The sequence below is a fragment of the Lepidochelys kempii genome, chromosome 1, assembly GCF_965140265.1.
Source record: "Lepidochelys kempii isolate rLepKem1 chromosome 1, rLepKem1.hap2, whole genome shotgun sequence".
NCBI lineage: Eukaryota > Metazoa > Chordata > Testudines > Cheloniidae > Lepidochelys > Lepidochelys kempii.
Window position 1 is genome coordinate 81,685,584 of NC_133256.1, and position 19,984 is coordinate 81,705,567.

General features: G+C 46.9%; 2 protein-coding genes across 5 annotated transcripts in view; one reads left to right on the forward strand and one right to left on the reverse strand.

Moving 5' to 3' along the window:
• Nucleotides 1-13,836, reverse strand: part of RBM26 (RNA binding motif protein 26) — a 115,399-nt gene extending 101,563 nt beyond the window's left edge. For all 4 annotated transcript variants that reach the window (XM_073347394.1, XM_073347385.1, XM_073347403.1 and 1 more), the window contains exon 1: nt 13,459-13,836. In XM_073347394.1, the coding sequence (XP_073203495.1) occupies nt 13,459-13,529 (71 nt within the window). In that variant the 5' untranslated portion in view covers nt 13,530-13,836. The remainder of the gene's footprint in view (nt 1-13,458) is intronic.
• LOC140912643 (uncharacterized) lies at nt 3,058-4,977 on the forward strand. The gene is made up of 2 exons (XM_073347370.1): nt 3,058-3,813; nt 4,402-4,977. Exons 1-2 carry the CDS (start codon nt 3,231-3,233, stop codon nt 4,575-4,577), a joined length of 759 nt encoding a protein of 252 aa, XP_073203471.1. The 5' UTR covers nt 3,058-3,230; the 3' UTR covers nt 4,578-4,977.
• Nucleotides 13,837-19,984: the final 6,148 nt, after the last annotated feature.

Here is a 19,984-nt window from a genome sequence, read left to right on the forward strand (position 1 = left end):
TTATCAAGATACCCAATCTTGATGTTAAAATGAATACATCAGAAAGGGACCAGCATGTCTGGCAGCCTCTGTTGGACTGGATACAGCAAACTGCAAACTTTCAGGAATCTAAGCCCCACAACATACAAACTTTGAATATGTAGGCACCAAGACCCAATAGGAAGACTACCAGAGTGTTGAGCCCCCCTGATGCATTCTTAAGGCAAGGTGTGAGGGAAGCAATTCAGGGAATTTGAGAAAGGACTGGCCAGGATGCAGGAAAGGTCAAGAATGGTTCTGTTATAGAGATTCATTTAATAAAAATGGGCATATTTAGTCTTGAAAAAAGAAAACTGAGGTGAGACTAATAACAGTCTTCAAATATACTAAGGACTGTTATAAAGACGACGGCGATCAATTGTTCTCCACGTCCACCGATGATAGGACAAGAAGTAATCACCTTAATCTGCAAGGGAGATTTAGGTTAGATATTAGGAAAAACTTTCTAACCATAAAGATAGTTAAGCACTGGAATAGGCTTATAAAGGAGGCTGTAGAATCCCATCATTGGAGTCTTAAGAACAGGTTGGACACCTGCCAGGGATGGTCTAGGCATACTTGGTCCTGACTCAATACAGGAGGCTGGAATAATGACCTCTTGAGTCCCTTCCAGCCCCACATTTCTATAATGCTATGAAACACGCATCCATTAAAACAGTTATGCCAGGTCTACATTATACCATTACAACAAAAGGGGATACAGTTGATAAGTGCTTAAAATTGTTACAGACAGTAACTACTCCTGGGGGAATTTTGTGGCAAAAAATTAAAAATTTTGTGCACAATATTTTAAAATTCTGCATATTTTATTTGTCAAAATAACACAATAGAATCACATCAGTTTCAATTATTTTGATAATTTATTTCAAAATACCTGTCAGCAAGTATGTCTGTAACAATACAGACAACAAAAAAGATTCAGGAAATGATTTTTGACAAACAGATTCCTTACTAAGCATATTAATAAACAACTCTGAGTAATAATTCATTTAAACTACAATACAGAAAAGCATTTACTGTACCACTCAGAAGCAGTGCAAAGGCTTGGTGGAGTCAGGGCTAAAGGAGGAGCTGAGGGAGAGCGAAGAAATTGCTTGGAAGAAGCCTGGGAGTGAAACTGGAAGGTGGTTGGGTGTGGGTGGGAGAAGTATAGAACAGGATATTGGGTTTTTCTGGGGGACGGGATTGTGGGGGAGCTTGAGCAGCGGACTGTTAGGGAGCCTCCCCCATGCAGATCCTCGCTGACCCCTAGCCTCTCCTATTCACTCAGGCACATCTGCTCCTATCCCTCTGTGATCCTGCACCCCTCCTTCTCTCCATCCCCACTTGTCTTTGCACCCCCCATTTCCATTCAGCCCCTGGCTCAAAGCTGTCACCCCACTAGCTCCTCTGTCCGTCTGTCCCCCTCCCCACTAGCCCTTCTGAACCCCAGTCTATGTGACCCCCCTCCACCCCCAGCAGCCCCACGTGTCCCACTCTGTCCATTCACGCACGCACGCACACATATATATATATATATATATATCCTGTGTGTCCTCTGGCCCTGCGAACAAGGTGCTGTGAGGAAAGCGGCATCTGCTCCCTCCCTTTTCATAGCTGCCTGCTACAACCTTGAGCCTGCTACCTCTCTTCTGGTGCCACAGAAGGCCCTGTTGGGTGAAAGGTGTAATTGAATCACCTCCCCAGCAGAATCTATTTTCTGCAGAAGTAAAATAAAAAAAATCTGCGAGGGAAATTAATTCTGTACTTGCGCAGTGGTGCAGAATTCCCCCAGGAGTACACACTGAATGAACAATGCACTGTTCTAATTCCTTTGTAACTATTTCTCAAGCAAATTTTTTCTAACCTGGAAAAGCATGGAGGGAAGCAAGGACACAGAAACTGACCATGTACATACCAAGCTGAAACATTTAAACTACTATTTAAGTCATTACAGGAAGAAAGGCCTGAAACATTTAGATGGACAGAATGTTTTCTCAGTTTCCAGCTCAGACTGCAGCTTCTACCTGCAAAGGAGAGGGGGAATGGGTCATCATCAGCCTTTATCCTCACAACTGTCAACACCTCTGAATTCCACAGCTTATGAGTACTATAGATCATCACTTCATTCAATTATTCATACCTAATGTAAACTCAGATTTGCCCAAGATTTGAAAATATGAACATCAATAGTTTTCACCTGTTGGTCAAAATTCCTGCAGCCTCATTTTCCTCTTAACTTCGTCTACCTGATTTTGTTCTTGCAACACTTAGGGAAACCTGCTATTAAAGTGCAGCAGTAGCTAGTACAAAGTTCATTTTTAACAGGAGCTCTCAACCTTTATTTTGCTAAAATCTCATGGAAATGGCAAAAACTAGAACCAGAATATAAACTTTGGACACTGTTTAAATTTTTTAATGGTGTTTTGATAAAAAACAAAGTGAGAGGGAATAATAGGACAATGAAAGCCACCTCTTGGGGCAATTTTGAACTGGATTATCTCACTTTTCTTGTACCCTTCTGTAAGAAACCTAATGTTCTGGGACAGGCCCATCTGGCCACACTGTTGCTCCTTCTTAATTAGATTCCTAGAATAAGTTATACATAAGTAATGTTTGTTTACAAAATATTTTATAACTTTTTAGCCATCACAGAAAACATCTGCCAAACTGAATCTAATTTTCATTTGACAAAAACTCTGCCACACCATGAACACCGTCACTCACTCAGGAAAGTAGGAGAAGAGACAGACAGATTCCTTCACCACATACCCCTGAACTCTAGAGCTAAATTTTTAAATTCCAATGCAATTAACTATCATTATTATATTGACTAAGGTCAAGAACCTCAACTCAGCCCTGGTCTACACTAGGACTTTAGGTCGAATTTAGCAGCGTTAAATCGATGTAAACCTGCACCCGTCTACACAATGAAGCCCTTTATTTCGACTTAAAGGGCTCTTAAAATCCATTTTCTTACTCCACCCCTGACAAGTGGATTAGCGCTTAAATCGACGTTGCCGGCTCGAATTTGGGGTACTGTGAACACAATTCGATGGTATTGGCCTCCGGGAGCTATCCCAGAGTGCTCCATTATGACCGCTCTGGACAGCACTCTCAACTCAGATGCACTGGCCAGGTAGACAGGAAAAGAACCGCGAACTTTTGAATCTCATTTCCTGTTTGGCCAGCGTGGCAAGCTGCAGGGGACCATGCAGAGCTCATCAGCACAGGTGACCATGATGGAGTCCCAGAATCGCAAAAGAGCTGCAGCATGGACCGAACGGGAGGTACGGGATCTGATCGCTGTTTGGGGAGAGGAATCCGTGCTATCAGAACTCCGTTCCAGTTTTCGAAATGCCAAAACCTTTGTCAAAATCTCCCAGGGCATGAAGGACAGAGGCCATAACAGGGACCCGAAGCAGTGCCGCGTGAAACTGAAGGAGCAGAGGCAAGCCTACCAGAGAACCAGAGAGGCGAACAGCCGCTCTGGGTCAGAGCCCCAAACATGCCGCTTCTATGATGAGCTGCATGCCATTTTAGGGGGTTCAGCCACCACTACCCCAGCCGTGTTGTTTGACTCCTTCAATGGAGATGGAGGCAATACGGAAGCAGGTTTTGGGGACGAAGAAGATGATGAGGAGGAGGAGGTTGTAGATAGCTCACAGCAAGCAAGCGGAGAAACCGGTTTTCCCGACAGCCAGGAACTGTTTCTCACCCTAGACCTGGAGCCAGTAGCCCCCGAACCCACCCAAGGCTGCCTCCTGGACCCAGCAGGCAGGGAAGGGACCTCTGGTGAGTGTACCTTTTAAAATACTATACATGGTTTAAAAGCAAGCATGTGAAAGGATTACTTTGCCCTGGCATTTGAGGTTCTCCTAGATGTAGTCCTAAAGCCTTTGCAAAAGGTTTCTGGGGAGGGCAGCCTTATTGCATCCTTCATGGTAGGACACTTTACCACTCCAGGCCAGTAACGCGTACTCGGGAATCATTGTAGAACAAAGCATTGCAGTGTATGTTTGCTGGCATTCAAACAACATCCGTTCTTTATCTCTCTGTGTTATCCTCAGGAGAGTGAGATATAATTCATGGTCACCTGGTTGAAATAGAGAGCTTTTCTTCAGGGGACACTCAGAGGAGCCCATTCCTGCTGGGCTGTTTGCCTGTGGCTAAACAGAAATGTTCCCCGCAGTTAGCCACAGGGAGGGGGGAAGGTTGAGGGGGTAGTCACGCGGTGGGAGGAGGCAAAATGCGACCTTGTAACGAAAGCACATGTGCTATGTATGTAATGTTAACAGCAAGGTTTACCCTGAAAGAGTGTAGCCACTGTTTTATAAAATGTGTCTTTTTAAATACCACTGTCCCTTTTTTTTTCTCCACCAGCTGCATGTGTTTCAATGATCACAGGATCTTCTCCTTCCCAGAGGCTAGTGAAGCTTAGAAAGAAAAAAAAACGCACTCGCGATGAAATGTTCTCCGAGCTCATGCTGTCCTCCCACACTGACAGAGCACAGACGAATGCGTGGAGGCAAATAATGTCAGAGTGCAGGAAAGCATAAAATGACTGGGAGGAGAGGTGGCGGGCTGGAGAGAGTAAGTGGCGGGCTGAAGACAGGGCTGAAGCTCAAATGTGGCGGCAGCGTGATGAGAGGAGGCAGGATTCAATGCTGAGGCTGCTGCAGGACCAAACCAGTATGCTCCAGTGTATGGTTGAGCTGCAGCAAAGGCAGCTGGAGCACAGACTGCCACTGCTGCCCCTCTGTAACCAACCACCCTCCTCCCCAAGTTCCATAGCCTCCACACCCAGACGCCCAAGAACGTGGTGGGGGGGCCTCCGGCCAACCAGCCACTCCACCACAGAGGATTGCCCCAAAAAAAGAAGGCTGTCATTCAATAAATTTTAAAGTTGTAAACTTTTAAAGTGCTGTGCTTCAAGTGCTGTGTGGCATTTTCCTTCCCCCCTCCACCACCCCTCCTGGGCTACCTTGGTAGTCATCCCCCTATTTGTGTGATGACTGAATAAAGAATGCATGAATGTGAAGCAACAATGACTTTATTGCCTCTGCAAGCGGTGATTGAAGGGAGGAGGGGCGGGTGGTTAGCTTACAGGGAAGTAGAGTGAACCAAGGGGCGGGGGGTTTCATCAAGGAGAAACAAACAGAACTTTCACACCGTAGCCTGGCCAGTCATGAAACTGGTTTTCAAAACTTCTCTGATGCGTACCGCGCCCTCCTGTGCTCTTCTAACCACCCTGGTGTCTGGCTGCGCGTAACCAGCAGCCAGGCGATTTGCCTCAGCCTCCCACCCCGCTATAAACATCTCCCCCTTACTCTCACAGATATTGTGGAGCACACAGCAAGCAGTAATAACAGTGGGAATATTGGTTTCGCTGAGGTCTAAGCGAGTCAGTAAACTGCGCCAGCGCGCCTTTAAACGTCCAAATGCACATTCTACCACCATTCTGCACTTGCTCAGCCTGTAGTTGAACAGCTCCTGACTACTGTCCAGGCTGCCTGTGTACGGCTTCATGAACCATGGCATTAAGGGGTAGGCTGGGTCCCCAAGGATACATATAGGCATTTCAACATCCCCAACAGTTATTTTCTGGTCTGGGAATAAAGTCCCTTCCTGCAGCTTTTGAAACAGACCAGAGTTCCTGAAGATGCGAGCATCATGCACCTTTCCCGGCCATCCCACGTTGATGTTGGTGGAACGTCCCTTGTGATCCACCAGAGCTTGCAGCACTATCGAAAAGTACCCCTTGCGGTTTATGTACTCGGCGGCTTGGTGCTCCGGTGCCAAGATAGGGATATGGGTTCCGTCTATAGCCCCACCACAGTTAGGGAATCCCATTGCAGCAAAGCCATCCACTATGACCTGCACATTTCCCAGGGTCACTACCCTTGATATCAGCAGATCTTTGATTGCGTGGGCTACTTGCATCACAGCAGCCCCCACAGTAGATTTGCCCACTCCAAATTGATTCCCAACTGACCGGTAGCTGTCTGGCGTTGCAAGCTTCCACAGGGCTATCGCCACTCGCTTCTCAACTGTGAGGGCTGCTCTCATCTTGGTATTCATGCGCTTCAGGGCAGGGGAAAGCAAGTCACAAAGTTCCATGAAAGTGCCCTTACGCATGCGAAAGTTTCGCAGCCACTGGGAATCGTCCCAGACCTGCAACACTATGCGGTCCCACCAGTCTGTGCTTTTTTCCCAAGCCCAGAATCGGCGTTCCACAGCATGAACCTGCCCCATTAGCACCATGATGCATGCATTGGCAGGGCCCATGCTTTCAGAGAAATCTGTGTCCGTGTTCTGATCACTCACGTGACTGCGCTGACGCCGCCTCCTCGCCCGATATCGCTTTGCCAGGTTCTGGTGCTGCATATACTGCTGGGTAATGCGTGTGGTGTTTAATGTGCTCCTAATTGCCAAAGTGAGCTGAGCGGCCTCCATGCTTGCCTTGGTATGGCGTCTGCACAGAAAAAAGGCGCGGAACGATTGTCTGCCGTTGCTCTGACGGATGGAGGGGCGACTGACGACACGGCTTACAGGGTTGGCTTCAGGGAGCTAAAATCAACAAAGGGGGTGCCTGTACATCAAGGAGTATTTCAGGCAGGACTGCACGGAGGGTTCCAATAAGAAATGGTGCACCTAAGTTATCGTTCTTATTGGAACAAGGAGGTTAGCCTGGCCTCTGATTGATACATGGCTAGATTTACCTCGCTGCACCTTCTCTGTGAGTGACTGCAGTGTGATCTAGAGGAATGAGTCCCCTAGACAGGGGAGGAGGCAAATGAGTACAAAACAAATCTGGTCTATTTCTTGTTCTGACCCACTCCATCTATCTTTTACATCTTTGGCTGGCAGCAGACGGTGCAGAAGGACTGCATGCCATCTTCATCTCTTGCCTGCCTGGCAGAAGATGGTACAATACGACTGCTAGCAATCCTCATCTCTTGCCTGCCTGGCAGAAGATGGTACAGTACGACTGCTAGCAGTCCGTATCGCCTGCCCGCTCACCATAAGACGGTTCAATAGGACTGACTGCAGAACTAAAGAGAATGACCTGGTCAAGTCACTCCAAATTTAGTCCCTGCGCCCATGTCTGCCCAGGCACTCCCAGCTGACGTGGCCAGGAGCACCTCGGACATGACGATGACGGCTACCAGTCGTACTGTACCGTCTGCTGCCACAAGGCAAGGGGTTGCTGCTACTGTGTAGCAATGCCGTACCGCGTCTGCCAGCACCCAGGAGACATAGGGTGACAGTTACCTGAGCGGGCTCCATGCTTGCCGTGGTATGGCGTCTGCACAGGTAACTCAGGAAAAAAGGCGCGAAATGATTGTCTGCCCTTGCTTTCACGGAGGGAGGGAGGGAACGGGGGCCTGACGATATGTACCCAGAACCACCCGCGACAATGTTTTAGCCCCATCAGGCATTGGGATCTCAACCCAGAATTCCAATGGGCAGCGGAGACTGCGGGAACTGTGGGATAGCTACCCACAGTGCAACGCTCCGGAAGTCGACTCTAGCCTCGGTACTGTGGAAGCGCTCCGCCGAGTTAATGCACTTAATGCACTTAGAGCATTTTCTGTGAGGACACACACACTCGAATATATAAAACCGATTTCTAAAAAAACAACTTCTATAAATTCAACCTTATTCCGTAGTGTAGACATACCCTCAGAAAAAAAGGAATAGGTACTGTACAGTCCCCATTATTTTTAAAATTAGTTTTCTTAGTGTCGGCGCAACGTGCCTCAAGGAGGCCCATGATCAGGATTCATCACTGAATTTGGTCCGCTGGATGGATCATTAGTTTCCCCGGCTCAGGCCAGGAACTGACAGGGAGTGCAACATGAATGCTGATCCGTACCCATCAGAGAGGTTACCCAGGTCTCTAACATGAAAAAGCCAATCTTATCCCAGTGCATCTGATTTTCTTTCAAAGTCACTAAAGCAGTGTCAGTTAACTTACCTCTAACCACTGTAAATCCTACACTTTCCCAGAGCCAGTGATAGAATCTGGGGTTCTTGATCACCACTGTTCTATTGCTAACTGGTAAATATTTGTGTAACACACTGGGAATGTGTGTCCATCTTCCCACAGTGGCTGGCCTACAAAGTGCCTCACTTGTCAGAATATGCTTGCATACCACTCTGTGCCCAATCCAGAGGATGAGACTCCATGAGAGTGTTTTGGTAGAAGAGCAATGACAGATTCCTTCACAAAGGTTCCCTCCAATTGACAAGTCATGTTGTCAATGCTCAAGTGCAGGGCTGTTCTTGTTGTGCTCACTTTCAGTAAACTTTTAAATGGGGATAAAGTGTTATAAACAAAGAATTAAAACTTTTATTAAAGCTAATATTTAAAATCAAATTTACACAAGTTAAGAGGGAATGTACTGTACATCTGGGGTCAGGCTTGAGTTATGAGGGATTACAAGTGTCGGTTACAAGGTTCACCGGATACATACGTAGTATATAACCAAGCATAGACCCAGATTACTAAATCACTTCACAGCCACTCTCACTCTTCAGGAGGGCAAACTAGCAGTAACAGCAGCAGTTTCTCCCTGATTCCCAAGTAGGTACAGGTCCCTTTTTCCTGATTCTAGAGAGCTGTCCACTGAGGTACACAAAAGAGGTATATAAAACCAGGAAATCAGCCAACAAAAATTATCTTCAATGGCAGTTAAGATTGCAGCACAACACACTCCAGTAAAGTCCATTTACCTCAGCAGTGTTAATGAAGAGTAACTTTCCAACCTTACGGGATGTGAGCCCTGGTCTACACTAAAATGTTAGCTCAACCCTGCTACGTCACTCAGCAGTATGAAAATCCACACACCTGAGCAAGGTAGTTAAGACAACCTAAGGCCCCGTGTACAGCCAGCATTAGGTCAACAGACAAATTTCTCTGCTGATCTGGCTACCACTTCTTGGGCAGGTAGATTACCTACACTGAAGCACTACAGAAGCAAGTAAAGACAAGCCTTGAGACAATCAGATGTGCTGATCTGTTGCTAGTATTGATATAAATGCACTGTTTACATTAGAACGTAAGTTTGACAAAGTTGGGATACATAATCGCTTTTTGGTATCTATTAGAGATGGAAAAGAAAGCTTTGTGGCATTCTAGAGTTAGTTGATTGTATTACCTACTATGCTATTAATTAACACTAAGGTAGAAAGGATGCACAAGTCTTTCATTTTAAGACTGTCCAATCTTTTAATGTTTTGGGTGGTATCCAGCCACAACCTTAACGGTCACTAAACAGTTGACTTGCTCATTCTATTAAGCAACAGAGTGGGACAGACCACACCACTCACCTAACTTACGAATTTACAAAAGAGTTGGGACTGAGCAAGAATTTGAGTACAGTTAATTGAGAAAGCTAGCAATATAGAATTGGATAAGAGTAAAATGATGGAAAGAAGGAAAGACTGTTTAGAAACTAATAATGGTCGGAGTGCTTTGACAGATTCTTTGCCATGTAATATTGTAAATGAAAGTATTATATATATTAGTTAGAAATGGTGTTTAAACAATTTGTTTTTTATTCTCTTTGTAATAAGTAGTTACAATCTGAAAATCCATAGCACAGTGAAAGGAACACTTTCCATTTTAATGAGGCTTTGCCTTTATGGCATATAAACTCTACTTTAATTCACATTTTAAACAGTAAACTTTTTCTATATATCTGAATTAGCAAACCAAGTAAGCCTGCACAAAGATCCCAAACCAAAAGAAAAAAAAAAACTAAATACCGTATATACTCGTTCATAAGCCTAATTTTTTTTAGTAAAAAAGGGAAGCATTAGAGAAGGGGGTCGGCTTATGAACAGGTATAGAGATGGAGAGGCGGGACACAGCCCCTCCCCCCAACAGAGGGAGCAAGAAAAGGCAGCAGAGCCAGAGGGGAAGAGGTGGAGCCAGAGTCTCTCCGCTTCTGGCCACGCTGCTCTCCCCCCAGCTGCAGCTCCGGGGCCGGCAGGCTGCAGCCGTGCCACTCGGCCCCACCCCCCAAAGCAGGCTGTGGCCATGCTGCCTGGCCTGCCGGAGCAGGCTGCGGCTCTGCTGCCCAGACTGCCAGAGCAGCTCCATCCAGGCCAGAGACATCCTCACCAGATAAGGAGGGAAGGGATGGGATGGGAAGAGTGTGGGGGTCCCAGGCTACGGGTAGGGTCACGTGGGGGATGGTCACAGGGGTTACTCACCTGACCCCCAGCTTCTCCCCCCAAAAAATTTCCCCACCAGTTGCTGCCCAGCCCATCAGGGTAAGCCGCTGGCGCGCCGGGACACTTTGTTTACTTCGGTTTACCTCTATGCCTGCGGACGCTCGAGGTAAATAAACCATCTCGGCCCGCCAGCGGCTTATCCTGATGGCCCGGGAGCCAAAGTTTGCCAACCCCTGAATTATAGGGTCGACTTATGAATGGGTCATAAAAATTTTCCATTTTTACTTATCCATCTTTTGGGGGGGGCTGGGGGAGAGTAGGCTTATAAACGAATCAGCTTATAATCAAGTATATATGGTACCTGGGAGTCTTAAACCATGTATGGAGGAAAGTCAATGTGCCAACAGAAGATGTTTAACTAATTTTGATTTACAAGAAGGTAATTAAAAACAAGACATTTATGCTATAAATAAAGAACCACAGTTTCACCTAAGTACTACCACTGTCACTGATGTTACCACAAAGCAGTGTTTTCAAAACCAGGAGACTAGACTGTAGAAACTTCCTATTACAGACTGGTGGCTCAAACTCAAGGAAAATGAAAATAAAAATAAAAAACTGCTTAGACCTTTGCTAAACCAGAACTTGGTTCTAGTGAATGTTAAACACAAATGATGAGATCCTCACCTGCACTTCAGCCCCTTTACAAAAAATGAATAGGGTAGAATGACATAAAGGGGCTCTAAAAGCCAGAGATATGGCCTGGGGAGGAGACTCTCCTGGCACAGGAACTGCAAATGTCCAACCTAAGGCTGTTTTCTGAAGACCCCTTTGCAAGCCCTGTGTAGAAGATATGCCAGGGACACAGTATTTCCATTACAGAGACCACACAGTGCTGTACTTCATAAGCAGGTGGAGACAAGCTGCATTTGTCACAGCATGTCTGCACTACAGTTAGCTCAATATATCTATGCCCAAATTAATCCCTTTATTAGTCCAGTTTGAATGAGAGCAGCCACACCCGGAAATACTGGAGCCGCTGTGTCCACACCGGCACTGCACTCATTCATGTGTGGCACTAAGACTTCTAGGAGGACATTCCATGGTACATTCTTTGCGCTGAGATGCTCTAGGAACTCTTTCTCAGTGAATTGTGGGAGAACTTCCGTCTTTCCTGAGCACAAAGAGGGAATTGCTGGAAGACCTTGGTATTTGTGGATAATCCAAGCACTATATCCAGATGCACAAACACTCATTCCTCAACCTGTGTATTATATGATTTTAACATTAGCTTTAATAACATTTTTATTTCTTTTATTAGGTCACTTACTCCTATGGGCAGGGTTATATTTGAAATGCCGCATCGGTGCAGCTGCAGTGTTTAAGTGAAGATGTGCTATGCTGACTGAGAGCTTCTCCTGTAAGCTTAGTTGACCCACCATCATGAGAAGTGGTAGCTATGTCAACCGGAAAAGTGAGTGTGGATTTTTCACACCCCTGAGCAGCGTTATTATACCGACATAAGTCTGTAGTGTAGACATGTCCTAAGAGTTCCACCTTCATATTGCGTACAACACAGCTCCGAGCTATGGGGTTTTTTTTGGCAAGGATGACAAACTCCTTTGCACCATTTGAATTCTGGGCAGCTCGACAGTTTTGGCATAACTAGATACTCCTGTAAGTCTATCTAAGAGTGTTTCTTCATCGCAAAATTAACTTGAATTAAAACTTGATTGCCTCTAACTTGAGTCCTTTCCATACACATAACCTCTTAATTACCATGCAATGGTATTTTCAGTTCGGATTGGATGATTTGTCAGGGAGTATAGGCTAAAGCTTGAGGTAACACAGTTCAGCAGCTGCTACCATGACCACATTTGCGTTGTGGACATAGAATAGCCCCACTTGAGTGCTACCAGTCCTCACAGGACTTCCAGCAATTCCCTCTGTGTGCATACAGTGTCTCATAACAGAATTACGCATCATTTCTCCAGCAAAAACTTTTGCCCCTTTTTTAGAAATGTTCACACACAAAATAACTCAAAACTAGCTTTTAACCATTCCTAAATTAAAATTAAGCTTCTTGAAAAACAGAACTCAAAAATAAAACAACAAATCTTAACTCCAGTGATACATTTTTCTAATTCTTTTCTACACTTAAGTTGCTGCCTGTGGTACACAACTACATGTTCTGCTTAAGAACTACCCTCCATCTAAGAGCTTTCAACCCACATCTCTTATACTTAGAATTTTTAAAACCCACTGACCATTTGTAAAAGCGCACCAGCTCAGTGGGGGAGAAGACAGTGTTTTAGGAGACTTATCCCAGTAATTCCCACAGGCTCTATAGGGGAGGGGTGCAGAACGCTGCAAGGTTTACCCAGTTGCTCACACGGGCTGTTATAGAGGAGATGTTACCCTGGCTACTCACATACGCTCTGAGGAGGAAGGAAGGGAATTATCCCAGGGGGTTACCCCAGTTACTCACACGGGCTCTGTGGGGGGAACGGCGTCCCGGGAGGGGTAACCCCGGTTACTCACACGGGCTCTGTGAGGGGAGCGGTGTCCCGGAGGAAGGGGGGGGGTAACCCCGGTTACTCACACGGGCTCTGTGAGGGGAGCGGTGTCCCGGAGGAAGGGGGGGGGTAACCCCGGTTACTCACACGGGCTCTGTGAGGGGAGCGGTGTCCCGGAGGAAGGGGGGGGGGGTAACCCCGGTTACTCACACGGGCTCTGTGAGGGGAGCGGTGTCCCGGAGGAAGGGGGGGGGGTAACCCCGGTTACTCACACGGGCTCTGTGAGGGGAGCGGTGTCCCGGAGGAAGGGGGGGGGGTAACCCCGGTTACTCACACGGGCTCTGTGAGGGGAGCGGTGTCCCGGAGGAAGGGGGGGGGGGGGGTAACCCCGGTTACTCACACGGGCTCTGTGAGGGGAGCGGTGTCCCGGAGGAAGGGGGGGGGGGTAACCCCGGTTACTCACACGGGCTCTGTGAGGGGAGCGGTGTCCCGGAGGAAGGGGGGGGGTAACCCCGGTTACTCACACGGGCTCTGTGAGGGGAGCGGTGGCCCGGAGGAAGGGGGGGTAACCCCGGTTACTCACACGGGCTCTGTGAGGGGAGCGGTGGCCCGGAGGAAGGGGGGGTAACCCCGGTTACTCACACGGGCTCTGTGAGGGGAGCGGTGGCCCGGAGGAAGGGGGGGTAACCCCGGTTACTCACACGGGCTCTGTGAGGGGAGGTTTACCCCAGCTACTCACATGGGCTCCAAGGTTTTGCTGAGCCAGGATTTCAGGGCCTCGAAGTTTTCTATGATCATTTTCGCCACCATCCAGAGCGGCCCGGGCCCCCCGCCTCCCTGGCAGCAGCAGCGGCGGTTCCGCCCCGGCCGCAGGCCGGGTCCCGGCTCCTCCGCGCCCCTCGCCCGAGCTGCCTGCCCAGCTCAGTCTAGATCCCCGGAGACGGGACAAGGGCCCGACGCCGCGGAGGGCTCGGAACCCGGCGGGCCCCCGCTCTCGCCGCAGCCTCCCCGAAGATCCCGACCGCACGGGGAAGATCCCGGACAAACGAAGGACCCGAGCCCGGACCGTGGCTCCCAAACGCGCGGTCCCCGCCCCTCCCCCTTAGCCGCAACACGAACAGGTAAGATGGCGGCCCTGAAATGTCGCGAGAATATAAAAGCCTCGCGAGGAAAGAGAGGGCGCTGGGAATGAGCCCGAGGGGCGGGGCGCCGAGGAAAAGCCGGGGCGGGGCGAGAGAGGGAGACGCGGGGGAGCGGGGATCCGCCCTGTGGCGCTCGCGGGCGGGGCGGTGGAGTTTCATGGGTCTCACGGCCCAGGCCCAGGCCCAGGCCCTGGCCCTGCGGAAGGTGTTGCTCTTAGGCTCTGGCGGGGAATGGGTTTTGTTGGTAGCGTTCCACCAGTGTTTCCCCCCAGGAATTGAAATGGCGGGGGGGTTGAATATACAGAGGGGTGAGGGCCCAGGCGTGGTGAGCCCGTGAGGGTGAGGGTGAGCTGTGTGGCTCCCTTGTACGTTTTGCGGCCATTTAATTAGATTTAGTTCGTGTTTTCAAATCACAGAGATTAAAATTGGCTACTCAAGCCTATTGTTGTGAAGCACTACAGCTGCATCCTTCTTGGTGTCTTGTAATTTTGCACAACTCTGTTCATGAACATCTCAAATGCAGTGCCTACATCTTTGGTGGCTTCTCGTGTCTCCGGTATTTCCAGTCCTTCATGACATGCTCATGATCAGGCAGAATGTATTCTATTTTTTCGGAATACAGAATTCTATTCAATGAGGATGAAGAACACTCTACTTGTGATGGGGAATTGCAAGAGATTAATCCCTACGTCTTTCATTTTAGGAAACCTAGCACAAAGAATGGGTTGAACCACTAGTGATGATGAAGTTGAAGTCAAATCTTCATTCGTTCATCATATTATATTCCACTCTGTGTTCAAATTCTCTATTCTGTCCTGATCACACAGCAGCCCTGTCGCTGGCAACACTTCACTCTGCTCAACTGTCAGTGTTTTATAAGTTTCAGAGGGATAGACATGTTTTATGACAGTCATCTGTAAAAGCTTTATGTAGAGGTTGAGTAAAATCCAGAAGTCGCTGTTGTCGATTTGTAAGAATGAAGTATGTGTGCTTTTTCAGATGGCTTAACGAAGACTTCTTTTCCTCTTCCCTTAAGGAGTCAATATAAGTGCCTTAATTAGTCAACTTCTGAACCAAGCCTTTGCTTCTTCCAGTATGTTTTCAATGGATTTCTCTCTGATTGAGCCAAGTGTTGTTTCTATTGCTGGACAAAGATCTACTACTGCTGTAGCAGATGTGTTGTTTAATGACGCAAGTGGTTTCAACGGTAGAGTTACAAGAGACAGAATGGCGATAGTCTTCTCTGAACTTAGTAGCAAAAGTAGTCCACCAGCCTCACTACTTAGATCCGTCCCATCTTGATAGATGCTTTCCAAAGCCAGTAGTAATGGTTGCAGTAATTTTAAGACAACAGTCATGGATCGCTCATGAAAAAGCCAGCAGGTTTTGCCAAATTGGACTAATTTGTACTTTATTCCCAGTGTATCTTCTATTTTTTCCAAGACGTTTAGTCCCTCAGAACTCTTGCGGAAAAAAAGAGTATAATGAAGATGTTAAATGTATAGCTTTTTTAATGTCTTTTGGAGATTCTGCAGCTCATGCTAGTGCTAGTTGGAGTAGATGGCTTCTGCAGTGTATATAGGAGACATTAGGGTTACACTTTCCTCTGAGCAAAGCTTGTACTCCACTGTGTCTTCCAGAGAAGTCTGGAGCTTCATCAAATGCATAAGCAGCCATCTGTTTAGAGTCCAGTTTAGAAGCATTTAACTCTTCTATAATGCGAGTTGTCACAGGTGCAGCCGATATGTCTTCTAATACCTGAACATCTACAAATGCGTCTTCTGGACGGCCACTGACATCAAGATAATGTATGCAATGACGTAATACTTGACGCCAATTTCTATCGGTGCATTCATCAGCCCACGTGGGCACATTTTTTGAATGTGAAGAGAGAGTTCTTAACTTTTTCAACTGCTGAGTCCTTCGTTGTTGTATTGCATGCTTCTAATCAGTCAGCTAAGTTTCTTGCAGAAAGATAGCGAGCATCTGTTGGTGTTGTTAGGAACCAATATTGAACTTCAGGATTAACAAGTGACAATGGACTTAACATTGGCCTCTGGCTTGTAGCATGTGGTATCTCTTGCTTAAATAGAAAGTATGATGCAACAGCGACATTTGTTTGCATAAACTGTGTTCTGTCTCCAGCATTCTTAATAGCCTTATTAAGTACTTCTAAAATTGTCTTTGACAGTGACTGTTTTATAAGGCTTTCTGCATGTCAATGCAGTTCAGAGGCTTGGTGTTTTGCAGCCTTTTCACGTAGGCTCTCATCATTGGCTTTGCTGATTAGTCTGGCTGTCAAGATTCCTTCCCCACTCTGAACTCTAGGGTACAGATATGGGGACCTGCATGAAAGATCACCTAAGCTTATTCTTACCAGTTTAGGTTAAAAACTTCCTCAAGGTACAAACTTTGCCTTGTCCTTGAACCCTATGCTGCCACCACCAAACATGTTAAACAAAGAACAGGGAAAGAGCCCACTTGGAGACGTCTTCCCCCCAAAATATCGCCCCAAGCCCTACACCCCCTTTCCTGGGGAAGGCTTGATAAAAATCCTCACCAATTTGCATAGGTGAACACAGACCCAAACCCTTGGTTCTTAAGAATAATGAAAAAGCAATCAGGATCTTAACAGAAGAATTTTAATTAAAGAAAAAGTAAAAGAATCACCTCTGTAAAATCAGGATGGTAAATACCTTGCAGGGTAATCAGATTCAAAACATAGAGAATCCCTCTAGGCAAAACCTTAAGTTACAAAAAGACACAAAAATAGGAATATACATTCCATTCAGCACAACCTATTTTACCAGCTATTTAACAAAAGTAAATCTAACGCATTTCTAGCTAGATTACTTACTAACTTAACAGAAGTTCTGAAGAGCATTCCTGACCTGTTCCCGGCAAAAGCATCACACAGACAGACCCTTTGTTCACCTCCCCTCCAGCTTTGAAAGTATCTTATCTCCTCATTGGTCATTTTGGTCAGGTGCCAGCAAGGTTATCTTAGCTTCTTAACCCTTTACAGGTGAAAGGATTCCACCAAGTTCCTTCACTTTTCCAAGTGAAGAACCAAGTTCCTTCATTTTTACTATATAAATCTATGGTATGGCCACATCTTGACTTCTGCCTGCAGTTCTGGTCACCCCATCTGAAATGAGATACCCTTCTCTGTACCTTTCCCATTTCCAGTGTATCTAAAATGATTAGGGGTGTGGAACAGGTGAGGAGATATTAAAAGGACTGGGACTTTTCAGCTTGAAAACGAGAAGACTAGAGGGAATATGATTGAGGTCTATAAAATCTTGACTGGTGTGGAGAAAGTAAATAAGAAAATATTATTTACTCCTTCACATAACACAAGAATTAGGAGTTACCCAATGAAATTAATAGGCAGCAGGTTTAAAACAAAAGAAAGTACTTCTTCACACAACGCACAGTCAACCCGTGCAATTTTTTGCCAGGGGATGTTATGAAGGCTAAAACTATTACAGGGTTCAAAAAGAACTAGATAAGTTCATGGAGGATAGGTCCATCAATGGCTACTAGCTAGGGTGGGCAGGGATACAACACCATGATCTGAGTGTCCCTAGTCTCTGTTTGCCAGAAGCTGGGAGTGGATGATATGGTATGGAACACTCGATAATTACCCTATTCTGTTCATTCCCTCTGAAGCATCTGGTATTATCCACTCTTGGAAGGCAGGTGTCAGGGTTCCCTCCCCACTCTGAGCTCTAGGATACAGATGTGGGGACCCATATGAAATCCCCCTAAGCTTATTTTACCAGCTTAGGTTAAAAACTTCCCCCAGGCACAAATCCTTTGTCCTTGGATGGTACACTGCTACCACCAAGTGATTTAGACAAAGAATCAGGGAAAGGACTACTTGGAATTCCTATTCCCCCAAAATATCCCCCACAGCCTCATGCCCCCTTTCTGGGAAGGCTTGAGAATAATATACCAACCAAAGAGGTAAACCAGATTCTTAAAAAACAGAACTTTATTATAAAGAAAAAAAAAGTAAAAGAAGCACCTCTGTAAAATCAAGATGGAAGGTAACTTTACAGGGTCATCAGATTCAAAACACAGAGGATTCCCCTCTAGGCAAAACTTTAAAGTTACAAAAAACAGGGATAAACCTCCCTCTTAGCACAGGGAAAATTCACAAGTTGAAAACAAAAGGTAATCTAACACGCCCTGCCTTATTTACTTACTCTTTTTGCAATATTGAAACTCACTTTAGGATGGTTTATAGGAGAAGGAGGTTTCTGACCTGGTGCATCTCTGCTTCCCAAGAGAACACACAGACAAAGAGCACAAAAAAGCCTTAACCCATCAGATTTGAAAGTATCTTCTTTCCCCATTGGTCCTTTTGGTCAGGTGCCAACCAGGCTTCTTAACCCCTTACAGGTAAGGAGGAATTCTGGGCTACCTTTAGCTGTGTAACCCTTCTGCCAGGCCAAGTTGATAGCAGCAAGGGCCGGGTTCAATACACAGGGGTTCCCTCTCATTAAAGCAAATGCAAAACTGGCTCGAGCCCCCACCCAGTGACCTGGGAAAATCTTACACACCCCCTGGGCGCCTCAAGGAGGCAATACTTCCCCTCTCGCAAGCACAGAGTCTTGGTGTAGTAGAGAATCTTTAATAACATGAGGCAAACAACATCAGCATTAAATTGGGGAAACACCACAACTAGTGTTCATTAACCAAACCATGAACACCGACCCACCCCAGAAAAATTGGGCCACATCCTTTCCCTCAGGCTCTTGAGTCCCAGAACCCAAACGTCTCTTGAGTCCAGCAATCCACAAATCACCCAAAGTCCAAAAAAAGTCCAGCCCCGGAGTTCAAAAGTTCACCTGCAGAGTGTTACTCCCCAATCTGGCTAAAATGTGCCTGGGTGTGGGGGAAAGAGGTAAGGGGCACCTTACGTGTCCTGAAGCTGACTGCCCCACAGGGCTCTGCTCCGCTCCACCACGACCGGCTCCGCTCTGCACAGCTCGCCGTCTCACGAACACACCGCTGTCTCACGACCGGCTCCGCTCAGCTCGCCGTCTCACGAACACACCGCTGTCTCACGACCGGCTCCGCTCAGCTCGCCGTCTCACGAACACACCGCTGTCTCACGACCGGCTCCGCTCAGCTCGCCGTCTCACGAACACACCGCTGTCTCACGACTGGCTCCACTGCACACTAGATCTACCGGCTCCCCACTACTTGACACAGTGCTCAGTGATTTCAGCTCTCAGTGATTTCAGCTCATAGTAGTGGGAGCCTTAGTGCTGGTGCACTATAAGGCTGAAGTGAATTCAGCACAGTACCTGTAACAAAACTCTTAATAGACCCAAAATTAGCTCTGACATTCCACAGTGGAGAGAGACAGAGGTGCAATTGGTGCTTCAGGCCCTCACAAAGGGGCCTACACCACCAGGCACTAATACCTGTCTCAAGTCTCTCTCAATTCACAGAGTTTTGGAACCCATGTCCCTTGCCTAGTGAGTGCTACTCAGTTGATGGTGAGTCCTCCATCATAACAAAAAGGCCAAGTACAGTTCCAAGCACAGTTCCCATAATCAGGGTACTAACAATTTATTCTTCCCGCCCCAATAACAGAGACACTGGGGATCCCACAGCAGCCAAAGTGACGATTTGGGCAGTTATGGCCTCATTCTAGGCGGGGTGGGTGTGCCTATGCAAATGAGATCAGCCCCTGAAGTTCTTTTCCACAACTTGCCACACCTCACCACCAGATGTCAGGGTGGAGCCCACCCTGTCTCTGCTTACATCCTCCCCCCAGCCGAGAATTTGGCGTCCCGACAAATCATACTCCCTTTATACCAACTCATTGATTTCCTCCAAAAGGCCTCAGAAAGCCCACTTTGGCTTCCACAATCCTGTGTGCTAAATGTATTGGCTCCTCACTAGTCACCCCAGGTGCATCATAAGTTAACCGTTTTACTGGTCTTATCACCCTGTCTCGTCTATTGAGAATCTCTGTTGCCGAGGTAAGGGGAACGTCCTCTTGATTGATGGATGGAGAGGCTTCCTTTGAGGGTCTCTTGGCTACTGGTGTAGGCCCCTGCACTCCTAGTTCTAACGCGGGAGGGTCCAAGGTGCCCAGGACAT